At 45.2% G+C, this 25010-nt stretch overlaps 1 protein-coding gene across 2 annotated transcripts in view; it reads right to left on the reverse strand.

Annotated features, from left to right (window-relative positions):
- Nucleotides 1-7910: 7910 nt before the first annotated feature.
- PACRG (parkin coregulated) overlaps nucleotides 7911-25010 on the reverse strand; it is a 489147-nt gene continuing 472047 nt past the window's right edge. For both annotated transcript variants that reach the window (XM_039257451.1, XM_039257450.1), the window contains one exon: nucleotides 7911-8398. In XM_039257451.1, coding sequence (XP_039113382.1) covers nucleotides 8238-8398 — 161 coding nt within the window. In that variant the 3' untranslated portion in view covers nucleotides 7911-8237. The remainder of the gene's footprint in view (nucleotides 8399-25010) is intronic.

Raw genomic sequence — 25010 nt, forward strand, 5'->3', positions numbered from 1 at the left:
AGCAAAAGTGGCCAGGGTTGAAAGTAGGGTCCCTGGAGGGGCATCTGGGTGGTTCAGTCAGTGAAGTGCCTGGTTCTTGGTTTTGGCTCAGGTCATGACCTCTCAGTTTTGTGAGTTCGAGCCCCACGTTGGGCTCTGTGCTGGCAGTGTGGAGCCTGCTTGGAATTCTCTCTCTCTCTCTCTCTCTCTGCCAGTCCCTTTATGCTGTTTTGGTCTCTCTCAAAATAAATAAATAAACTTTAAAAAAATAAAAAGAAATAAAGAAAGGTCCATGGAGATCTCTGCCACAAACCATCAAGTTTTAGCCTGGATAGGCCTTCGGAAGGGCTGGAATCAATGTCTGGGACAGAGGCCTTGGTTTGGAACCATTCCCAAACTTCACAGTACATCAGACCCTCCCAGAAAATTCTTGTAGACACATACACTGGGCCCCACTCTGGAGTTTCTGATTCAGCAGGTCTGAGCGGGGACCCAAGGACAGGATCCCTCCTAAGCTCCCAGCTGCTGCTGCTGTTGCTGGATCAGGGACCCTGCTTTGAGAACCACTGTGCTAGGTGTCAGTGGTTACTTCCGTTTAGCCTCCCTGAGAACGTAGATTTAAATGGACATCTGAGTCCATTTGTTCTCAGAGTCTCCTACAGAAACATCCAGACAATTGCAGGAGTTTGGAAGTGACCTTGATGGCACTCATTGGTGCAGTCAGGTACGGTTTACCTGGAGGAACCCAGCAAGAGGTAATGGAAGAGGAGACAGTGAGCCTGTAACGTAGCACCTGGTGCCAAAGTGATGATGTTACAGCTCACAGGGAGACCATTTGTCTGCCTTTGAACAGCCAGAGGGGCCCTGTGTTTCCAGGAGTTTGAAACGATATTTAAAACCCTTCCCTCTGACTTGGTTTAAACAGAATAATGAACGCCTGTCCCTATGACAGCAGAGCCTTTTTAAATTTTCCAAAGTTCTGAGTGTCTTCAGTGAATCTTATGTTGGACTGATTGGTTTTTTTCTCAGGACAGCAGTACCATTGACACAGGACAGCCAAGGAATCCAGTGGTCTCTGTCGGTCAGAGCACGCAGGGAGGGGCCCATCTCTCTCTGACATGCTGCCTTGGCAGTGGACCGTCTATGCCATTTCATAAGGGCCACTCATTCGCTGATCTAACAAATGTTTGGGGAGTGCTGACCCTGCACTGAACACGCCTCACGCCAAGTGGCCCATCACGCCCAGAACAGACCCCTGTTCTTGTGCAGCCTGTGCTCGATAAACAAGCAGGCATGGACCAGCGTGTCATATACTCATCAGTGTGTTGATGAAAGTCAAGCAAAATAAAGAGTAGGACGAAAGGGAAGGGGCTGAGAAAGGCCTTTCTGGAGAAGTGACATTTAGCAGAGCCCAGGAGGAAGCCGGGAGGGGGGAGCTGGGTGAATTGGAGGCAAGCTGGGTGTTGGACTAAGGGCATTGCAAGACCAGGGCTTAGAGGCCAGGACGTTCAGCCTATTTGTGGGGTAGGGGTGAGGCAAGCCTGGCTGGAGCATGCAGAGGTGGGAGACCAGGAGGCAGTGGGAGGGTGGGGGAGACGAGGTCAGACATAGTCAGAGCCACGAAATGTAGGGAGCATGCGGCCGTGGAGAGATCTGGAGTTCACTTTCAGGGTTGGGAGGGCAAAGTCACTGCTGATCTGATGGGATCCATGCCTGAAGGGTCACTGACTTCTGCGCACGGCATCCCTGTGGAACAGAAGTGAGCAAGCACGGCTGTGGTTGGACAGGATGGGAGAGAGGGGCCAGGACACCGGCAGACGTGGGGCCATTCTGATGGCTTTTCAGACAGGACTTGCAAGGGATGGGGTGTGGGGTCAGAGAGAGAGAGAGAGAGAGAGAGAGAGAGAGAGAGCCAGGCAGGATTCCAGGTGTTTGACTTGAGCAAGTGGTGAAGTGGATTCCTCTTGACTGAGTTGGCCCATGCTGGGCGTGGGAGGAGACTGGACAGGAGTTTGGTTACATACGGTTTCATCATCCTGTAGACACTCAAGTGGAATGTTCAGTGGGAATCTGCAAAGTAGACCTCAGGTTGAGAATCAGGGGCATATGGATGGCATCTGAAGCCCTTTGCCTGGGTGAGGGGACCTAAGGAATGGGTGGAGATAAGGAGGGAGACTGAGGCCTGAGGCCTGGGGCCCTGACGCATTAGAGGTCAGCAAGAGAAGAAGGAGCCAGCCAAGGGTAGGAGCGGGGAGTCTGGGCATCAGTGAATGAAGCAGCAGGCTTATCCTGTCATGGGAGTCATCCGAGTCTCCCCCGGGGCCACATCGCTGAGTGGGTACACAGCACATTCTCTTCTCCTTCTCTTAATGGAGAAACTGCCATGTCTCAGTGTGTGATGCTGGCTTCCCCTCCTAAAGAAAGAGTTCCTAATCTGGTGTCCTGTGGTGCGTAGATGGAGTCAAGAGCATCTGGAAATGTCCTGAAATTATTGTCAAAGTACCACGTGCAGCATGCACTGATCTGAGTAGACAATGAGCTTCCAACAGACTCTTAAGGGAGAAGTAGGGGATGTTTCCCAGTACTTTCTAAATAATCACGAAGCTGAAGTGATACGTGTTTAGACATAGGAACTCAGGGAGAGAACAGACCCTTTCACCCAGATTGAAACTGGCAGAGATTTGGCAGAAGTAAAAATGAATAAAGACTCCAAGTACCTTAAAAAATACTCCCACTGGGGAAAGGAAACACGGGCTCCGGAAACAGAGAAATGCACAGGAGCCGATGTGCAAAGGGCACTTTCCACCAAATACCTGTCCCCGTCATTAACTAGTGCTCAGCAACTTGTCGGAAGACGCAAACTACATCACGAGACTTGCAATCAGGTGACATTGTGTGAGCACAGGTGACAGGGCCTTCCTTCCCGAGGAGGTGGTGCTAAGCTGTCTTCTGGACTTGACTTTGCATCCTGCTTTATCACCCTCATCAGCGTTGGAACTGAAGGGGCAAACTACAGACTTAGGAGTTCTCAGAAACAAAGCCCAATGTGGGTTTTGGATCGTGCACTCATGAATTTAAGGCTGCAAGAGAGACAGGGATGCAGGAGATATTTTTAGAACCGGATTCAACACCGATACGCATTTTCTCATGGAAAGTGCTCCTGATGAAGTCAAGCCCACTTGTATTTGTATTATATTTGCCATGTCAGGGCAGAGAGGACACTTGTAGCTTCTTCTGTATTAAAACTGTACAGATAGTCACAGTGGTTTGGGGTTAGCGGTGCCCATTTCAAAATGGTCTTTTCCATTTCTAGAACATACGCGGGCTCTCCCACTAGCAGAGCAAAGGGACGCTCAGTCTAGTGCACAAGGAGTAACCAGAAAGCGGATGTTCTCCAGCTATCTTATTTTATTTTTAATCTTTTTTTAAGTTTGTCTATTTATTGTTGAGAAAGAGAGAGAGAGAGAGCAAGCAGAGGAGGGGCAGAGGGAGAGGGATTCAGAGTATCCAAAGCAGGCTCTGAGCTGGCAGCACAGATCCCAACTCGGGGCTCGAACTCATGAACCGTGAAATCATGACCTGAGCTGAAGTCCGGCGCTTAACCAACTGAGCCACCCAGGCTTCCCTGAGAGGCCTCGTTTTAGAAAAAGTGAGATTGTTTGGGCATAGGAAAGCCTTTACTTCTGGGTGAGAAGGGTATGGTGTTTTGTGAGGCCCACTTGGGTAGGGAGGGGGGGCTGTGGGGAGCACGTACTGCCTGAGCGGCTCAGGTCCGGCTGGCAGCACTGCTCCTTTCCCGGCTGTGTGGGTGCAGACATTCTCCTGAACTTGAATATTTATTTATTATTTATTCAAAATTCAAAAGATTTATTTGAAAAACATCATCACAGGACAAAGATATCCTTACTCTTCCTTTTCAGAATATTTGAATATTCAGAATCTATACGAAAGGTAGACCAGCAACTCTGATTTCACAGAAAGAACATCAAGGGTTTGTGCGAGAACATAAACTCCCTTTCCCACCTCTCTCGCCCCAAGGCGCGATTCTATCTACTCCTTATTGACACTGACTTGCGCTGAGCTTCTGTCTTCAGTGCTACTTGCACAAAGGAAAGGGCAGGAAATCATTTCCATTTCTAAATGGCTGGGATTAATTAAAGCAACGAAAGTCGTATTGTTACGGCAAGGTTGAGTAAGACTATGAGAGAATGCTACTAATAGCGTTTGTAAATTATCCAAAATGATTTCTTTATTGAGGGGCCCGGAACACCTAAGTAGCAAACGTGAGTTGTCTTGGAGTGAACGAGAACTTGGTCATTTTCAATTTACCTCTGGAAGCGTCCCGTTTTGAACGAACTTCGGTTGATCCTTTCATGGAGACTATTGCTTAACAAACATTTGAGGTTCTCTGATTCCATTTCAAATCCTATCAGAGGGTAGGAATTTATATTTAGAAACACGTTCATTGACTGTTTCCCAAGGGATTATGACTTCTTTCAAATAAAATCAGTCTTGGTCTTCCCAGCCTCTGTTTGTAAAGGGCTAGTGATAAACATCTCAAAATAGCCCAAAGAAGTAAGGGATGCGGTGGGTATTGAAATAGACTCAGAATGACTTCATTTTCGCTCCTCTAAATTACAGTGCTGTGCGACGTCCCACAGCCTAGGCGGAAACTTTGCTGGGACCTCACGTAAGTAAGCCCGGTTTTGAGATCCTGTTCTCTAGTGTGCAGCCATTTCGCAGAACGTTTGAACTTTGTGCTTCTGCCTGACATTTTGCAGATATCATCAGCTGGGCCATAAAAATTATGTTGCAGCGTGGTGGGAAAGGGAAGCCGCCCTTGCAGGCGAGGGTGCGCATTCCCAGGAGACTTGTGGGAGTGGCTGGGCTTGTGGAAGCCCTCATGTCCTCCTCACCCCACCAGGTTCCGTGTGAGCCCAGGACCGAGCCCTCCCACCACCTGTGGGGACATCATCAGATGTGGTGGGAACCGCCCCCCTCCCCCACCGTGCATCACACGAGCATTGGGTACCCGTGTGGTTGGTTGTCGGCACTGGGCTAGCTGCTTTCCCAGGAAAATCCTCCCAGGAACCCGTTACCCCCCTGAGCACCCTGGGGAGCTCACCGTATGCTTTGTCATGTGATGCTTGTACCAAACCTGCAAAGAAGACATTACAGAACCTGTTCTGGGATGAGGGATTTGAGTTTTAGAAAGTTTCGATAATTTCCCCAAAGCCACAAGGCAGCTACTCAGCGGAAAGAGACTTCACACCCAGATCTGCCAGGTTCCCGTTCTGTGCTCTTGTCTCTGTGTCCCTGCATTGGTTATTTGGTCCTTGCAGTGACCCTAGAAGGCAGAGACTGTTATAAGTGATAAAATCAGATTTTTAAAAAGTGTTTATTTATTTTCGAGAGAGAGAGAGGGACAGAGTGTGAGCAGGGGAGGGGCAGAGAGAGGGGGAGACACAGAATCTGAAGCAGCTCCAGGCTCTGAGCTGTCAGCACAGAGCCCGACACGGCAATCAAAGCCAGAAAACATGAGACCATGCCCTGCCGCTGAAGTCGGACGCTTAACCGACCGAGCCACCCAGGTGCCCTGATGAATCAGGTTTAAGTGACTTGCTCTGGGCTCTAAAGCTCCTGAGTAACAAGTTCAGAGTTTCCACACAGATCTTGACTCTTACATTCAAGGCCTTCCTGACAGCCTCCCTCCATTAACCGTGACGCTTGCATGGTGTCTTCCAGTAAAAGTAACACAATCACAAACAAACGCAAAGGCAAACAAAAACTGTTGCCCATTACGCCCATGCTTGATGCCATTTTTCCTCACAGCATTCCCTCCGATGACTTTAAAAGGAGGTTTCAGTGTAAGAATGTAGTGAAAGAAGCCACTGTCCCGCTCAAAGTTCTGAGGCCTGTTGACATTTCCCCCTTCTGTTTTGAGTTAATCAGAAATTATTTGGGAGAAGACAACAAACTCAGGGTGGAACTCAAAAAGCAGGCCATTCCTATTTCCGTACTGGTAAAACGACATATTAAAAAGAATCCTCCAGCGAACATGGTGCCATTTACGTAGTTATTCTGGCTTTCTGTAAAATTATCTCCTAAAAACAAAGAACTCATCTTTGCCTTGGAGGAAGTACCATATTGTCTGAAGATTTTCCAAATACATGTTACTTTGCTGGGGGAAAAACCAGTCATTACTCATAGGATGTTTCCCTTTGAAATAAAGGCCAAAGGTATGAGAAAGTATATGAGGCCCTTCACAGTGGTCACCTCTGGACCCTACAGCATTCTTCCAGGTAGGAGTGATCTCAACTTTACAGCTGAGGAAGCCTGATGCTCAGGGGGGTTAAATAACTTGCCCAAGGCGGCATAATAACTTGCCCAAGGCTGCATAACTAATACGTGATGCCTGGAAAACGAATCCGGATGTTGTAGTTCCATGTCAAGGCTGGGGCTCTTAGGACAGTTGGGGGGGGGGGTCTTCTTGCTCCCTACACCAGGTAGTTTCCATGAACATGACCTAGACCAAGAGGCCAGGCCTGTTTCTATGAGAGGCCAGCCTTGCTTCTGTCTCCTAACGATATAATGCAGGGAATTCTGGTAAGAAACTTCAAAGGCATCAACATGCCACCATCTCTCTGATTTTGGTGTCCCCTCAAAGATATCACTGGTGCCAGGACTGAGAGCTCATGGGTACAACTGAACGTTGCAGTTTGGAGAAAGACCTGTCTTAACTTGTCGACGTCTGCTTCTGGCCAAGTGTTTTCAAAATATTATACACGAAAGCCCGCTTGCTTGACAGAGTCATGCCTCTCTGTTTATCCTAAAAAATGCTCACAGAAACTAGGTGGTAGACATTTGGAGGCTAGATTCTGTATGCTGAGCCAGTCATCAAGGAAGATGAATAATGAACCAGTTTCCAAATTCGGTGTTTGCCTTTGGAAACTCACGTCTTGAATAATTAGTGACAACAATCCCAGGGCCGACGCTCGGTGCTCAGGGGACACGTTCCAGCTCTGCAGTTTTGTGCAGAGATCGCACTTTGCTACAGAACGAGATACTTTAGGCTACACATTTCTGGGCGGCTACAGCGTTGCTCAGGTGCACAAAGTCAGGGCTCCGTCTTTATGAAGTTTTCTGTTGGGTTTCAAATGCCCCGAGCTCTGAATGCGTGTGTGAAAAGCCATTGTCAGGGCCGATTGCACTATAACTAAGTTTGGTTTCTCTTCGGGCACCTTTTTCTTTCTCAGTTGAGTGAGAAAGTACATGGTCTTTGTATTTTTAAAAACATTTTTTTGCGGGCAGGGGGCTGGGGTATGTTCAATGAAACCCCACAATGCCACCCTCAGAGCTACAGAGAGGTGCTACGAGAACACATCACCTGGCGAGAGAAGGGGGAGGAAGGGGAATTGCCAAAGAATCATTCGGATGCTTGTAAGTCACTTCCAGAAATGATCAAAGCCCTGAACGAGGGGCTGGGTGACATTTTGTCAATAGACAGACCACGTCCTGAGATGTGGCATCTCATCCCATGGAGGGACAAGTGTTCATACGAGCATTGTTTCATCACGTTTGCCATGTTGCCTTTCATGCCTCCCTCTGCCCGTCGCCCTCCCCACCCACACCCCAACATACCCTGGAAGGCCCCCCGCAAAGCCCAGATGACCCCTGGGCTCCAGGCATTAATTACGTCTGTAGCTGAGGTTCACAACGGGCCGCAACGCTGTCCTTGCGCGATCGGCACATAGACTCAACGGTTTTATTGACTGTCAGAGAACATCGTTGGGTACAGCTGCTGCAGAGGTGCTGGGAGAGGGCGTTTCTCGTCCAGGACAAACACCTATTAAGCAGTCAGCACCAACCCTTCCCTTACAACCTCTGACATCACCCTCAGGGCAAGCAGACACACAACAGCTATTGCTGAATTGTGCATGAAAATTATAGTTTTATTGTCTATACAACTGAAGGTTTGACTCGGACTTTTGCTTCTGTCCGAGCTGTATAAAGAAGCAATTCTTCTCTTAGAACAAATAAGCACAGTACACTATTGTAATCTAAGAAACAGGCACTATTTATGTATTGGAAAGCCTTGCTCTCAATAGGGCTAACGGTCCAATGGCCCATAAGCCACTATTTTAGCAGCTGTAGAAGAGAAAGCTGTAGAAGTCACAAGTAATGAGATGCTAAAAGCAGCAGAGACAGATGATCTGGGCACTAACGGAAGCCTTCCCCCATCCCAGCTGTTCCTGCCTCTAGTTGAGCAAGCACGACTCATAGGTGGGGACCATGTACTTGATGTTGATGAAGGCATCTCCTCCCCCGCGGCGCTCCAAGACCTCCAGCGTCTCCTGGATCAGGTCGCCGATGTTCTCCCTCTTCTGCTGGCCGTAGTCGATACCGTCTCCGGAGTTAACTGGTTCATGCAAACACACAAAGAGACCCGTTATTCTGCAGCTCCCCCCGCCCCCAAATCCTACACATCGCTCTAGGCATTTTCTCTGCATGCTTGTTAGGAGACGCAAGCATTTAACATTTTTGTTTTGTTTTGTTTTGTTTTTAACAAAAAATTGTGATCTTATAGAGTTTTAGGGGTAGTGAGAGACAAATCTATAAAAATACAAAGTCCCGGATTGGAGCTGATGACAAGCTATCGAAACTAAAGAAATCACAGAATCAACAAAAGTGGGGTAATCACCGCGACACGATGGGTCACAAATCTCAAATTTGACTCTTACAAAGAGTGTTCTCTCAGACCTTGAGTTCTTCAAAGCCACAACGTGGCGTATTTCACCCAGGGGGCGCCTGGGTGGCTCAGTTGGTTAAGAGTCTGACTTCAGCTCGGCTCAGGTCATCATCTAACAGTTCATGGGTTCAAGCCTCACATTGGGCTCCGTGCTGACAGCTCAGAAGGCCTGGAGCCTGCTTCTGATTCTGTGTCTCCCTCTCTCTGCCCCTCCTCTGTTCACACTCTGTCTCTGTCTCTCTCAAAAATGAAAAACATTTAAAAAAAACCCTAAAGTGAGCAGTCTGTGGTCAGGTTAGGGGGTTGGCCCCATGCGGCTTAAATGCATACACTCTGGAAGGAGAGGCTTAGCTCATCCCTGTCTTCGCTGCTGTTGTCACCGTCTGCTCCTTCTCCTCCAAATGTCAATGATCCACATGTGTTCACTTACCTGCGATTATTGCCATTGTCCCAGGTGTGGGTGGGCTCGGAGGAAACTGCATTTCCTGCACTAGATGCTCTCACCTTGCTCACCACTGAACCTTTGGACAATGGCTATTAGTTACCATTTCCCAGGGACTGAGTGTCACTGCCTAGGTGGAGGACTCAGTGCCTGGAGGTCCCGGCCAACACCAAGCCTTGAAGTGACCCCCGCAGCTACCTCTCAGACTCCACAAGGGAAGGAAATGCCAGCATTGGTCTTATGCAGCCTCAGGGACCCAGATCTGCAAACTCTGTCTCAAATCATTTGGAGGAGAAGTATGTGATCACATGCAGCCTGGCTGCAAAATGACCCAGATGTGTAGAAGTCGGACTAAAATGGAGACCCATTGCTTCAAGGCAGAGTATAGAAATTCCACGGGTTTTTCCCCAATAGTGTCTTTTCTTTTTTAAGTTTATTTATTTATTTTAGAGAGAGAGAGAGAGAAAGAGAGAGCAAGTGGGGATGGGGCAGAGAGAAAGAGGAGAGAGAATCCCAAGCAGGCTCTGCACTGTTAGCAGAGAGCCCAATGTGGGGCTTGAACCCACGAACCGTGAGATAACGGCCTGAGCCAAAATCAAGTCAAATGCTCAACCAACTGAGCCCCCCACAGGCGGCCCCCAAATAAGGACATGCATTCCTGTCGTACTTTACTCCCAGATTTCCAAGGCATCAACCACATCTGTTCTCCCAGGTAGCTGAGTGGTACCATGCCTCTGCCGAGCTGCTGACATCACCCTGTGGCATCTCTGCTGAAGCAGGGTGCAGTCAATGGGCCGTGAGCTCAGGCCACAGCCACTCCAGGTAGCTGCAACCCGAAAATGTACTTCGCCAGATAAAAGTCCTTGTTCTATCCATATTTCAAGGATGGCTCCAAAATGTTGGTCTTGCTCGAATGTGAAACTAATCGAGGGCAAAATGGTATTTCACACTTTCCCCCCAGTTATTCTGGACACTTAAGAAAAGACTGAGCTGTGGTTCAGGCCAGTATTAAAAGTTAACAGTCACAATCCCATGTAGCAGAGATAAGCAGTTCTTCTGCTTGCCTTTTCCAGAAACGTTCTAGAGAACTACCGCTGTCTTCGATAGCATAGGGAAAATGAATTGTTTTCCTCATGAGTTTCTCATAATGAGGTGAAGACAGGAAGAAATAGTACTAATTTTCAGAGACAGAAAGAGATTACCGTCACACAGCTTTAGCGTATATCAATTTTCATAACAAATGACCCTACAACACAAAGCCATTATAATTATGGGGGGGTTTTCTTGCTCATGATAGAAACCTTTCTATGATCGCACGGTGAGCATGATCTCAGCTAGTTTGAGGTACAGGGTAGTTGATCATCCAAAATAACCAAATAGCAAAGCATTATTGCGGAACAAACAACAGGTTAGATGTTTGAAAAAAGATTTTCACCCCATTTCTAAAAAGTTTATCTTTTCCTTAAAAGAAATAGGGTGAAAATCTTTTTTTTGGATGATTGTAAATTACCATCTGTTTTGTTTTGCTTTAAGTGCCCTGTTCTCACCAGCGTACTTTCCACCGGCATCACGTGTATTTAAAATGGCGAGCTCCAGGTCAGATTCTCGAAGAAACCTGCAATGTGGCTGTTTTGAAATGGAAGCCACACTGCTCACCTGCTTCTCAGCGTGGTTTGCACTAACCCATGGCCTTGTCATCATTCCAGCACACGGAACAGGGGAATGGGTTCCTTCTTGGGCTTTTTTCCGCCCCAGCGATACCCATTCTGCAAGCACCAAAGATACCAACTCCAAGTCACTTTCTGAATAAGCAACTTCTATTGTGTTCTGTTCTTTTTATCATTTGGGTTTCTACACTGCTGAGACACAAAAAAGCTACATAGTTTTGCTCACTCCTACAGTTAAATATTTTTCAAAAAGCAAGAATAGGTCATTATTGAAATAAAGTGCGGCTGTCTCTGTAGCATTCTGGAAGTCAGTGGGAAAAACAGGGTGCGTTAAGCTTTCCATTGTGTGCAGACTTTCCAGCCCCCCCTCTGCCTCCATCAGGAAAATATGTCTGTCCCGTGATCTATTCAGTTCTTGACCTTTAGGCTAATATGCTGACAAAAGGCACCATTTATCCGGGATTAATTCACGTATCTTTGCCATAAGGAATTGGACCGAGGCTGTCACTGCTCGGCCCCGTCACCAGTTATAACTGCCCTGTGCCCCCCACGGTTTGTGCTGTGGGCTTGTCTGTTGTGGGCAAGTGTGGGCTGTGCCACCTTCCCCCTGAGTCTGCCTGTTGCAGAAGCAGGAGTGGTCTCTCAGGAAGGGGCACACACATTCTTCCCCATTCCAATCAGAATCGGGAAAGACGCATTCTCTGATATTGATCTCCCTTGTCACCTGTTATCTGTCTCTACCCTTCCCCTCCTGCCCCTTCTTCTGACTCCCTGGTCCTGTCTTCTTTTTGACTTTGTTCCTTAAGATCTATTCTTTAAACCTGTAACACATATCAGTGACCTCCACCGCCCCCCAACACACAGTCACACACACAAGCCTCGTTCTTCTCTCTTAATTCAACCCAAAGACCTTCCTGGAAAGTTCCTCCAAGTGGATTGATACCATGTCCTCCCGCGTGGGCGATCCTGACTGCAGGGTCTCTCTTCTCCTCTCACCATGTCAATCTAAAGAAAATTTACTTCTGCGTGCTGGAATGATGACGGGCATGGGTTAGTGCCAACCACGCTGAGAAGCAGGTGAGCAGCGGCCTTCATTTCAAAACGGCCACGCTGCTGGTTTCTTTGCGAATCTGACCTGGAGCTCGCCATTTTAAATACACGTGATGCCGGTGGAAAGTGCGCTGGTGAGAATAGGCACTTAAAAAAAAAACCCAAACAAAACAGATGGTTATTTACAATTGTCATTTCTGATTAGGAAGATGACATTTCCATTTAGGAAGCTCGGAATCTGTTTTATGTCCAGCAGCTGGAAAGATACACTGGTGATGGAAGAGATAATGTTTTATTTATAACCAAACAAATAGGACTATAACAACGGTTTAAGCCACACGGCTTTTCTAGAAGGATACTATGCAAGCAGAGTAGTTTTTCTTCTTGGAGATGGTTTCATGCAGGGACTGCTTGAAAGTTGTGCCTGGTTAGGGACTATTGTAAGTGCATTTATCATTCTGAATGCCGAGATTGCTGATGACAGAGGCAATGTGTGTCATCACACGCATACTTTATTTTCCTATATAACCCTCTTTAAGCTGTCCTTCTCTGGGGCCTCTCTCCGGGCTCCACATTGGTCAGAACTGGGATGTATAGATCCCCGTCTTGCATCTGGACGGCCGGTGATGAGCTCAGCTCGTGTCTGTGAAGCCACTACCGTCATTACAATAGTAATGTCACCAAGGCCCGTCTTTAAGGGAGGTCACCTGAGACACATCTCCGCCTGATGCAGCTACCTGCCTTGCAGGGGAGGTGGACCGGCAGCACACACACGCCACGTGGGATTTTGATGAAATACTCTCTTTGTGTCTTTGTAATTTCTAAACGATGCGGACGCTGCAACCTTTTCCTTTATCTGACATTATTACAGGAGAAGGAGGGAGAAAAGGCAAGGGAAGCAAAGTCAGGGGAAAAAAAGGGACACTTTTGGTGGCTGGAGCAGGGCCTTCCCCAGCCAGTGCCGAGCTGATGCTGGCAGCGCTGTTTTGTCCCCCTGGCGTGCCTTCGGTCCCCGCCCTGCCAGCAATATCCCGGGGTGATGCTCTCTGTAGACTCAGCGCTCTAATAGGCACCACAGGGTAACGTGGTACAGAGAAAAGGGGGCTTGTGTCTTTGGAGGAGCTTATCCTCCAGCTGGGGTCATCTACGTGATGCCCCTCTTGTCCAATGCCCCGGTCACATGCACCCACCATGGAAGGAAGTTCAGGCTCGTGCTCCTTGACCTCATGGAGCCTCCAAGCCACAGGCGTCTCCCTCACCATGAGGGTCGTCACCTGAACCTGTGTCCTGAGAGAACCCTTGTCTGTCAGGCGCCCCAGACACTCGGAGAGCGGTGAAAGGACATAGGGACGGCCACAGAGGGGCTCAAGCACACTGAAGTTCAATTCTGGAGTTTTCGGACTCTGACGTTCTTTTGGTAAATACTCTTAAATGTGTCGCTACTCCTACATGAATGGTAATACGCAAAGGAGTTATTTGGAAGAGAGAGCACTATTTAAGGCATGAGAAGAATGAAACAATGCTTATTCCACATACATGAAGCAGTACTTATGTGATACTAACAGGTGACATAATTTATAAAAATCAACCTGAGCTCTCTGGTCGTGACTTAAGAAAATTAACAGGCACCGTTTCAAGAAGAGAAACGTTTCTGTGAGTTTGGGGGCATCTCCTGGCTGACACGGCAGGCTCGCCCCCTGAGGGAAGAGTGGGACCCTATGGGCGGAAGTGCCTTCATCCACCTGTCATCCTGAAACTGTCCACCGTGTGGGTGCTTTTCAAAGCCAGGGACCCAGACACCCTGAAAGGAAGCACTTGCTTGAGGAACTCAGCTAAAAACTACCTGAGTGGATCAGGAAAGGAGGAGGGGGGATTCAAGTGATGTCCAGACTCTGATCTTACGATGTTAACTCCCCATGCTCTCCAACAACAGTGTTCACACTGCCCCTTCGTTGGCCAAGAACACTTTAAATAACTGTAGAAATCAGCAAATTTCTCAGACAAAAAGACGATTAACTTGATGGAACAACATTCACTGCAGCCGTTGGCAGCACCAGACAGTGAGCCAGGCAGACCGATGCTCTCAGCGCACCTAAGGCTAAATTACAGTCATAAAAGCAGGGCTTTGAAATAAATTGCTACTGACGCATCGTGGTTTGGCTACACCCTTCTCTGGCCATTCGTGTGTGCGGTCCCATGTGTTGTCAAGCGTGGCCACTTTGCAGACATGGTATTTGAACGTGAATCCAGGCCAAGTCCAGCCCGAAGCTGTTCTCGGTATGAGAGCACCCATTGATACAAAGCGACTTGCAGAGAGCACATTTGTTACACCATCTCCCCAGGTGAAATGGCTGGCGAGCTTAGTGTGAAGCAAGAGCTCTGGTCCCACGGCGTTTGCCCACAGTAAGTGAAATAAAAAAAATGCTAAAAGGAGAAACCGAATCATTTCTTTCTGGATCAGAAAATGCACTTATTAGCTTCTTGAATGCTGAGCTAGAGTATTTCCAGAGCTCTAAAGACCTATCGTAAGGAACCTTACCTGTCAGGACCTGTAGCCTGGGATGGCTTCGGTCATTGCCCAGACTGGGTTCCAGTGACGTCATGGCTATGGAGAAGGTGAGCCCTCAGGGTCTGGGCTCCGGTCTTGACAGGTGTGCACAGGTAGAACCTACTGCAAATATTATTATTGTAAGATGTCTCTTGACAACACTGAACCATCACAGATTTTCCGTTGGATGATTCTGAACAAATTTTTCCCTTGGGTTTAGTGGATTTAACAATTACGAGAATGTGATGACCCAAACAGTAATTCCTTGGGCACACTTACTGGTATTTAAGCAGATGTCAGCTTTAGTAGAATAAAACTAACAGTTTCCAAAAAGAGATGCATTAAAAAGACAACTCTTATCATTAAAAAGGTATCCCATGATATTTATGAAATGGTTTAGAAGGTATAGTTCCTGAGTTTGCCTCTTTAATATAAGAGAAGAAAGAAAAGAGAAACAAAAGATATGTTATGTTTTATTTTATTAAGAAGATTTTAATTTCCAGACCCAGTTTAAATTGTCAACATTTGTTGTGCCAGGAATATGTTTATTTGAGGTTAGCTTGGACCCAAGGTACTTAATAGAAACAGTTGCCTATTTTGGAATAGAAGGGCTTTCTCCCCTAAAGTTTGGAAAAGTATAGTGGGAACCATTGTGAATTCTAGTCTGATCATTTTTGGAGTTGAGGGAATGGAGAAGAATAAAGTGAAGGGGGAAGGAAAACCCTATAAATCAATTTAGTTTTGTACCCTAGGAGAAGGACCTTTTGGGGAAGATGCTGTGAGGTTATCTGCTTTTAGAATTCTAAAGCAATGCTTCTTTTGTTTTCTTTCTCAGCTTTGCTATAGTGCTTTGAGAAGACTGATCTTTTGTTTCCTGACCATAACATATGCCACCCCATTCAGAATTTCGGGTGTTTCCATGTTTCACCCAAGCTTAAGCACCATTTCTTTGACTGACTTCATGTTTTCTTGGAAAGTGATGGATTTCAACATACCCTTAAATATGACTGTACAATGGATATTTCCAAAGTCTTCACTTATGGGAGGTGTGAATTGGAGTTGCAATGCTTTTGCAACCAATAACCTATAATGACCATAGCATTTGGCATGCTGGAGATGCCCAAGGGCTTAAATACTTCAAATCTTCTCAGATCTTGTTGACATTAATGAAATTCACAAGATTTCTTTCCTCTGAAGATAAAAGCTTTGAAGCAAGGCCTCAATTCCCAGCTTGAAGTCTTTCTCTCTTCCTCTCTTCTTGACACAGGAACTGGGTGACTAAAGCGAGAGGCTACTGAGACATCACAGTTTCAAAAGCTCTAGAAAGGGTTTTCATCCTCTGAATGGGGGGCACCAATCACTCCTGAAATTGAAGATATCATGGATCTTGGCCTGACTGTCGATTAAATTTCAAAATTTTCCTTCAGAGAGACAATGAAGACTTCTAAACAATTTCCATTTCCCAGCTGCAAATTAGATTTATTTCCCTAAATGACATTAGAATGCACTGGTATACTAAAAATAACATTGGATGTCAAGGCAAATGACTTGCAGTATAGTTTTAAACGACTTCAATAACTTCCTAGATGCCTTCTGATATCTCTGAATCTCAGTTACCTACCCCGTACAAAGAAGGGATTGAACTTTGGGTGATCTCTGGTTCCTACCTTCCTAACATTACATTTTATAATATCACAATATAACTTTGGAACACACTTTTGGAAATGATGGTTCTTCAAGAGATGAGTTGTATTTCGATGGAAAAGGTGGTCCTAAAGCACATGCATCTTTCTTCAAAGTAAGTCATAAATCTCATAAGCGTTGAATTCAGCTTTCAAATCAAGTTCTAAGAAAACCTACAAGAAGCAATGGTTACATAATTCTAATGAAGGAGGAAAACACTGTCAAAAACTCAAATTACTTGTTGACACACTGTGAAAAGTTATTCCATTCTGCCATTTCAATAAGTTGATATTGACTTTGACTTCTTACAATAAAGATCAAATGTTTGGGTTGATGTGTTAAATATAGTTGATTGAGAGTGATTTGGCCAAGAGTACAAAAAGCGAGTTAAGTTTATCTTTGATTAATGACTACTTTAACCTGGAAGTCATACTGAAAAAAATGGAAGGGTTGACCAATGTATCCTTATACAGAATTATAACAACAGATTCGGTGGCCATTGAATTAAATTGGATTCAAGTGTTTGAAGTGAAAGTGTATCTTTTTTTTTCTTGTTGGCCAACTCGATTCGATGACCAGACTTCTTCTAAAAAGGAGAATTCCAAGTCCAGCCCTGTCCGAAATCAATTCCGCACTGGCCTAGCGCAGGGTGGCCTAATAATAATAATAACAACAGCAACACTCACAGAATGTCACTTAAAACAATGAATGGCCCCAGGAGCTAGCTACTTCCTGGCTCCCCTCCAAAGAGGAGCAAACCCCGCTTAGGGAGGTAAAGTAAGTCAACAGAACAGCACAAACGGTAAGTGATACTGAAAAAGAGAAGTATGGCAGGTGTCTGCCCAAGGGCAACAAAAAGGATGATAGGGAGATCCAGAATGAGAGGTGTAAGCATCCCATCTCAACATAGGTGGTATTCAAGGTAGCAGAAACTCTGCCTTTCTAACTGGGAGAAGTTCAAGCCCGTAAAGGAAGAATGCCATGGGAGAGAGGGTCTAAGGGAATAAGTATCTGTGAGGGGAGATATTTGACTTGTGCAACCAATCAATTCGTGTTTCACAGGGCAGCAAACTGCTCATCTAAGCTTCCTTTTTATGACATGAACTATTATGCTACCTTTACTTCATCATAAGTGCTTGAAATAATGACATCCTTTACAGAGATGTGCAGAAAGACGAAAATCAGGGATGACTGATTTCAAGGACTTTTTTTTTCAGTGCCACACAATACATGAGGAATAGGGGGAAATTCTAGGATTGATTTCACATTCCACACTTCCATCTTTAGGAGCATTTATGGTTTACTGGTTTCCCCCGCTCTCTGAAAGTAAAGCATCTCTAAGAAACCTTTTGTAAGTGAAGAACTATTTGCCTTTAAGGTATATGGGAGAATTTTTGAGTCTTCCCAGACCCCCAAAAGAACCTCTCTTGGGTTTTTCTGATACCTTAGGCTACATCTTGCTAACGGAGGCTGGAAATACATCGAGGTAAGGCACAGATGCTCACACAGCTCAAAGCTCTGGTGGGCGGCTTGATGCTGAGTGCAGTTCCTGGGGAAAGAGCCTGGTGGCGCCCCTCTGGCTTCTGAGGGTGTGTGCTGAGTGCTATTTTTTTGATTTTGCCCTTTTTTCATAAAAGCGAAGATCCTAGTCAGATTTCTTTTAGCTAACAAAGATACTAAGATAGGAAATGGTAAGGCTTTAATGTGCACAGGACAGAAAAGCAGCCTGAGAGCCACACTATCCAGAGTGTCAATGTTACCTGTGGAGGGACATCTGGTCTAGTCAGACCAGAGGTGCTAGGAAGACCTGTAAACCGCAGGATGTAGGAAGAGGGTGAGAAGGGAAAAAGTAGGAGTCTTCTAGAAAACTTTCTACATTCTTACAAACAAAAGGGCCAACTCAAAGCCACAGATGTTGGGGACGTTATGGATCAAAGTCCAAGGTTCCCATCTTCCGTGAAGGCTAAGGGTTTCCAGAGTTCCTTCAGGACACTGTTTCATATGATTCTTGAATAGCCCCTGGTGGGTCTAATGCTGTGTGGAAGCCCCCAAATGACCCCCACGAGGTGAGTGCTGACTTCATTAGTCTCACAAGCCCTGAGTCTGGGCTCAGTTGTGTATCGTCTTTGATTCCTCCCTTTGCTTTATTCAGTTTGCTCTGTGTAGTGCCTGGTGGGTCTTTGCAATATCCCAGGATGCTCTGGGTTGGTGCTAGTCGTCTATTCCACCTTTCCATGTTCATGTCCTCCTCTTCCTCCTTTACCTTGCAGATTAACTTTCTTAATCGATTTCTCTCCTGGTCACAATCTCATTCTTGGCTCCTTCTTACCAAGACTTCCTGTTCCACTCAGACCGGATTTTTTCCTAACCCCAGCACGTGCAGTTTCCACGCACGTCTTTGAAACTCCCTATAGCACGATGCTCCCCTCTTCTTCTTGGTACGTCTGACCTTACTTTTCTTCAAGGCTAGTTGTGGACTTACTTCCTCTGTGAAGTTGACTCCAGGGTCATCTTTTCCCTCTTTTGAAATCCTAGGGAAATAGCCAGCTATCCATCCACCTTCTTTATTTCCATGTCGCTCTGGAATCCTTAGGAAGTGATTCACGTTCACTTAGTTTTCCTACATTTTACCACTTCTTGAAGGGCAGGATCATACTACTTCATTAGTATAAACTTCATTCATTGGCCTCAAATGCAAATTGAACATTTGTACAAGGAATGAGTGAATAAATTACTACTTTGTGGGTTTACTGAAGCCAGATATAATATAAGCACATTCAGTTCTAAATAAACTATATGTTAAATGTAGTTCTATTTGCCTACTGCCTATTCTTTATTTGTTGTTTACATGCTTGTAAGTTCCTATCCATGGAAATAGCATTTATGTGAATCTGGACAAGCTTGATCAAATGTGGTTAAGTGCAAGGAGGCTCTTTATAGTTAGATAGCCTCATCTCGTTCCCAAAGTCGTCCTAGATTTAAAGTGGGGTTTACCTGGATCACCCTTAACTTTGAGAAAACTTTTTTAAAAATAAAAAATCTGATTACCCCATTCACTTTATTAGCAACGTTTATTTCACGATGAAGAGAATGCCAAGTCCTTATAGTGTTTTCATCTAATATCTAAATTTTGTTTAATACTATTTTTTCCACATGGTAATTCCACATGGAAATTTTCAGCCAGCTCTAGAGATGACCAAATATATGATTTTAATTGGAAAGGAAATAGGGATTGCTGCTTTCCGGAGTGGGGCAAACCTATTGGAAATAATTCTACTACTTTTAGACTGATACTGAAAATCTTTATAAATGTACCCAAATGACAGCTATTGTTACAGTTTTCTATCAGCAGATAACTTTAATGATAGAATCTATTTTCAGCTCTATTTTTTTGTAATTGAGGCACAAAAATGAAAAGAGAAATCTCAGATTTCTAACAAATGTTATCAGTAAATGCAGTAAGTTATGGGGAGCTATATTTTCCAAATTACCTTGGTTAGAACTTTCATCTACATAATGAACTCACATCTCAAGCCTACATAGGTCCACACTGGCGATCACCATCATAACGAAGTTTGGTTAAATCGTTTTAGATGAATAGCCTTATAAAGAGCATGGATCTGCAAAGTAGAAGGCCTTTTACTATTTCTACTGCAGAAAATAATTAAGTAGATAAACTCACTAATCGTACTTACAATGAAAACACATGTTGATCAGATGTTTCCCCACTCGTCTGGGATTTATCTGAGCTTGCTTAAACTACCTACTCTTTGAAAATTCTAAAATGAATGATTGGGTGCAAAATTCAAGTAGATTTCTAAGCCATTAGCTGGAAATTTTACAGAGTGGGAGCCTTTCTCATCAGATGAGCTTGATTAATGTAAAGATAATATGTTAAATGAACAAATCAGAGAAATCAGCTGGGCTGGAGGGACTTAAGTGCTGTAGAAGTGACAGAGTTAAAACCTTCAAGCCTTTTACGGCTGTCTCAGTTTAAAATAACCTTGCAATATTGTCCAAAGCTCTGACTATCAACTTTTATCAGCTCCTACACACTGGTGAGTTAAATGCGGCAAGAGACATCCACTTTGCCACTAAGTGTGTTGTTGCAGAATCTAATCTGAAAATACTAGACCTTGCCTAACAAAATTCTTACAAAGGTCCAAGTCTTTGCTAAAGTCCTATCGAAATTTTGAACACACAGTTAAAAAAAAAAGGTATCTAAATTGTGGGGAAAAATGAAAATGTGGCCATTTAATCTGGTATAGCAGCAAAATCAGGCTTGCATGAGAAGTGAAATGAAAGCTTGTTGGAAACGCTGATAGGCGAAATATGCCAATTTTTGATATTTTTGAATAAAGAAATACTGATTTGCCTGAGTTACATTTTTATCGTTTGAGATTCTTCAGTTTAGTCTGTACAATTGATTTTCCTCTGAATCGGGATTTTAAGAGGAGGTGAGTAGAAGAAGGCAGTGAGAAATAAAACAATAAAATCCCCAAGGGGTTGAGGCCAGTGGACGATGAAATGCACACAGGTTTGTTGAACACAAACGACTTTGCATCCCGGCTCCCTGGGACTCTCAGCCTGTTACTGAGTCTCTGATTGGAACAAGGTGTCATACTTCCCTGTAAGGACACGTGCAAGGATACAATGAGAGGACGGATGTTAGGTCTTATGGATTTAACAAGCTGTTGATAGATTTCAATAATTATTGAACCAGGATTCAATTTCAGCCACTAGGCTGTCAGTTTCCCTGCTCCCGGATCACAGTGGATTGTCCGTAATTTAACTCTTTTCTGGGGTAAGGACAGGCCACAGAACAGAACGGTGTTAGGTTTTCATCTTTTATAAAATGGGTTGACTTTTCAACCTCGGAAGAGGAGCAGACCTGAGTTGCTGTGTCTTCAAGTCACGCAGAGCACATCGTTACTGTCACCTGGACTCACCATGAATGCAGAGCCCCAGGGTCGGAGGGCAGGGGTCTTATTCAGGTGTAGTTTGTCGTTCTAGTCTAGACGGTTCCCCAGACCCTGCGTGCATCTCCATCAAGGTACTTTATAAGCAAACTATGGCTTACGCTTACACTCCACGGTTTCCACAGCTTCCAGAGCTCGGCTGTCCCCCAGGCACAGTTCAATGTGATGGAGCATATTGAGCGAGTTGGGGAAAGAGTGCAAACGGCGCTTAGCCTTGACTCTGAGCGTTCGTGGCCCTGCTCATTTCTCTTTTGCTTCAACAAAGTCCTGAGTTTTCTAATTTCAGAAGCACAGCTCGTGATTAGCCTGTTGCCGAGATTGCTGGCTGACTGGGTGAGATGCAATCTTAGTAAACCGACAGGAAAAAGCAGATCTTGTCTTTGAATGAAGACCTGATACTTGTGCCTCGAGCTACAATTAGGTCATAATTATGTAGCATTACTATGGGAGTTAATATTTGCATAATAATGTATATTTGGATTTCCTTAGTTTGTGTTTTGAGGTATTAGTGGACGCTTAATACATACTAACAACAGTGTGTTACATTCCCATTTTATATCGAGCGAGTAGCTGGAGAGAGGGGGATGGAGAAGGTGTCCTTGCCTATTACCGGCCACACAGAGAACGCTATACTGAAGAAGAGACTGTGAAACCGAAGGAAGAATTGACACATTGTTTGGGCTCATGTCCTAGCCCTGCAGGAAGCACACTGACCTTGGGCTTTAGGAAACTTGCTCTCCTGTTTCTTATTAGAGCTAAAATCCGCCCATCTATCACCTTCACTGCATGGGTTGCTCTTTTGACCAAACATTTTTTAAAAAGCCCTCTCTCCTCTTCTAGATTCTTCAGAGCATGACCTGGGTCCCTTGGGAGGGTGGTTGGACCTCATGGCTCCTGTCCCTGGCCAGGCTCCCAAAACTGACCTTTGCGAAGTAGACGAGGAGCTTCTGAGCAAACTGGGACAAATGTCCTGGCAAACAGGCACACATGTGTACCCTGTGTTCCAGATGATTCCTGCTACATCAGGCTTGCACAGGGAAGGACCTCTGGGAGACCGAGGAGATGTGGACCAAGGGTTCAACTGACTTCTTGACTTCCTTTATTCCGGGGTCCTCCTACCGGGGAAGTATTATCCTTCACCATCCAAGGCCTCAATGAATTTAGTTTCAGTCTCCAGGAAATACTATCTATTAAGGAACATTGCCCCTCTACCTGCTTCTGTGGACAAGGCCTATGTTCTCAGACTTAAAGATCAGCCATGAGATGGTAAGTCCTTGTATCTGGGCTGTTTATATTTTTATATAGACATTTGGCTCAAAGAAGCAGCTTCAGGGGCACCTGAGTGGCTCAGTCGGTTAAGCGTCCGACTTGGGCTCAGGTCATGATCTCACAGTTGTGGGTTTGAGTCCCGCATCGGGCTCTGTGCTGACAGTTCAGAGCCTGGAACCTGCTTGGGATTCTGTGTCTCCCTCTCCCTCTGCCACTCCCCTGCTCATGTTCTCTGTCTCTCTCTCAAAACTAAATAAACATTACAAAAAATTAAATGTTTAAAGAAGTGGCTTTAGTGGTGGGGATTTCAAGAGTCAAGGGGGTCTAGCATAGGCCAGGCAACCCTCGTGGCCTCTGGGAAGACACCAAATCCATAGCCTGCCCTGCTTCCCCATAGGCTGGCCTCTGCTGCAGGGGGACCGGTAAGTGACTACCGCAGGCATGTCTACACTGGGGCTGTGGGAGGAGGCTGCGGGGGCGGCTGGAGCACCCACGGTGGGAGAGGGCGGCTGCCTGTCGGAGGTGGAGCGGAGGCCCCTTGCCTCCCAGCGCAGCCCGCCAGGTGCTCACCGCTGTTTCCACTGCTCAGAGCCCTGTTTGCATACCCGCTTCTGGTCTGATAGCCTCAGGACTGAGACAGTCAGTCCACAGAGGACATCAGGAACCGGGTCCTAATATAAACTCAGAGGACGTCTTCCAACTTCTGTGATTTCAAGAAGATCCAGTGTGTAGTATAGTAGCAGGTGCAGAGGAGTGAGCGAGCTTGGGAAACACACCAGCCCACATTCTGGGGGAAGAGGCGCAAGGTATGTGGATAAACTGACGCGGCCAAGGGGCATTTCAGAGAGTGAGGAGTTGGAGCAGGGAATGAAAATGGGTGATGTGGCAGAGAGGGATAGGACCACGCTGGGCAGGGGACCAGGAGCATTTCTGGAGAAAATTAAGCTTAGGTCGAGACCTGAATGCTGGGAAGAGGCTGGTTTGTAACAAGCAGCCGGGGAGGGACGCGGCGTGCCCAAGAACACGTGCAGGAAAGGCCTTGAGGTTGGAAGACATTGTCACCAGAGAGCAGGATCCCACGAAGTTATGACGTTCATCCTTTTCACTATCGATACACGCCATACAGAATTGTAACTTTTAGGGACTAACAGCCACGGAGTTGAAGGAGTGTAAATTACAAAGGCAATCTAGTTAGGGAGTTAGGGACATGGAGTCTACCTCCCGATCCTCACAAATTTTGATAATAATGTAATAAATGTCTTTGTGTGCGCAGTCTTTTTTTTTAATTTTCCTTATTGCCTTGAACCAATTCTCAGAAGCGATGTTACTCCTTCAAAGACTGCAAACATTTTGTAGCTATTGGTGTGAATATATATTCTATATATACATACATCTAGATGTATGTATATATATATTCTATACATACATATAGATGTATATATATATTCTATACATACATACATATAGATGTGTATATATATATTCTATACATACATATAGATGTATATATATATATTCTATATATACATACATATAGATGTGTATATATATATTCTATATATACATATAGATGTACGTATGTATATTACCACATCGGTTTTCAGAAAGGTCATGCCAGCTTATAATGTTACCAGCAACATATGAGTTTACCTGTTTATCGTAGCATTCGGTGCTATAACTAAAATTCTGTTGGCTAATTCACGATAAGTGAAATGTTACTTGAAGGTTACTTTAGTTAGCATTTTCCTAATTACTAAGAAGGGTTAACTTTTTTTTTTTTTTGCTATATGGGGTTAATTTTTTTTCTTATGAGAATGACTTGTTCTTATCTTTAGCCTATTTATCTACTGGGTAGTTTTTATAAGAGAAACAAAGTATCATAACATCCTGGGAAGCTAGGAAGTGGCAAGATCTCTCCAGTTAGATTTCAGAGCACAAGATTTTGGGATGGGTTTCTTTTTCGCTGACTCAAGAGGCACTGTATCAGGGGGCGGCAGGGTGGCTTGAAGAAATTGCTGTTACTTCTAAAGATGCCCCTAGGCAGTAGGACCCTGGGAATTGAAAGAATCTGAGGGATTGTGGAGGCAATCTGTGGATTTTGGAGGAAATCGCATAATCAATAAATTACTTAGAGTAATTGATTATCACTTCCAGAAAGAGGAACATTTATAATGATTAGACTTCTAAAAAGCCTTCTTTGCAACCTTTCCTTATGATTTTCCGTCCACTGAGCCAGCCATCTACCCATTAGTTTGCTTCCTAGGTCAGCCTCCGAAGGGCCATGCTCAGTTACTAACGAGGCTGTTAGTAACTGTCTGGTTACTGTCTGGTCCGGCCCTCGTTTGCAATGTGTCTTAAATCAAGACTTCGAGGTTACCTCCGAACTGGACTATTTACAAATGAGGCCGTACAGAACATCACTGTTATTTTGGAAACTGAAGTCTCCTATTTATCTTCAGGCGATGGACAGTGCAGATGGGTGCAACATGAGTGTCCTTATGAAAACCATGCCAATAACCTTAACCCTGACCTCTGGCTGGAGATGCATTTCAGTGAGTGCACTAACATCTCTTTCAGGCATAAATAAGCACAGTTGTGTCCATTTTGTTTTGAGGTCTGATGATGAACCTGCCCGTCCTCTTTA

The sequence above is a fragment of the Hyaena hyaena genome, unplaced genomic scaffold (assembly GCF_003009895.1).
Source record: "Hyaena hyaena isolate Hyena2069 unplaced genomic scaffold, ASM300989v1 scaffold_617, whole genome shotgun sequence".
Taxonomy (NCBI): Eukaryota; Metazoa; Chordata; class Mammalia; order Carnivora; family Hyaenidae; genus Hyaena; species Hyaena hyaena.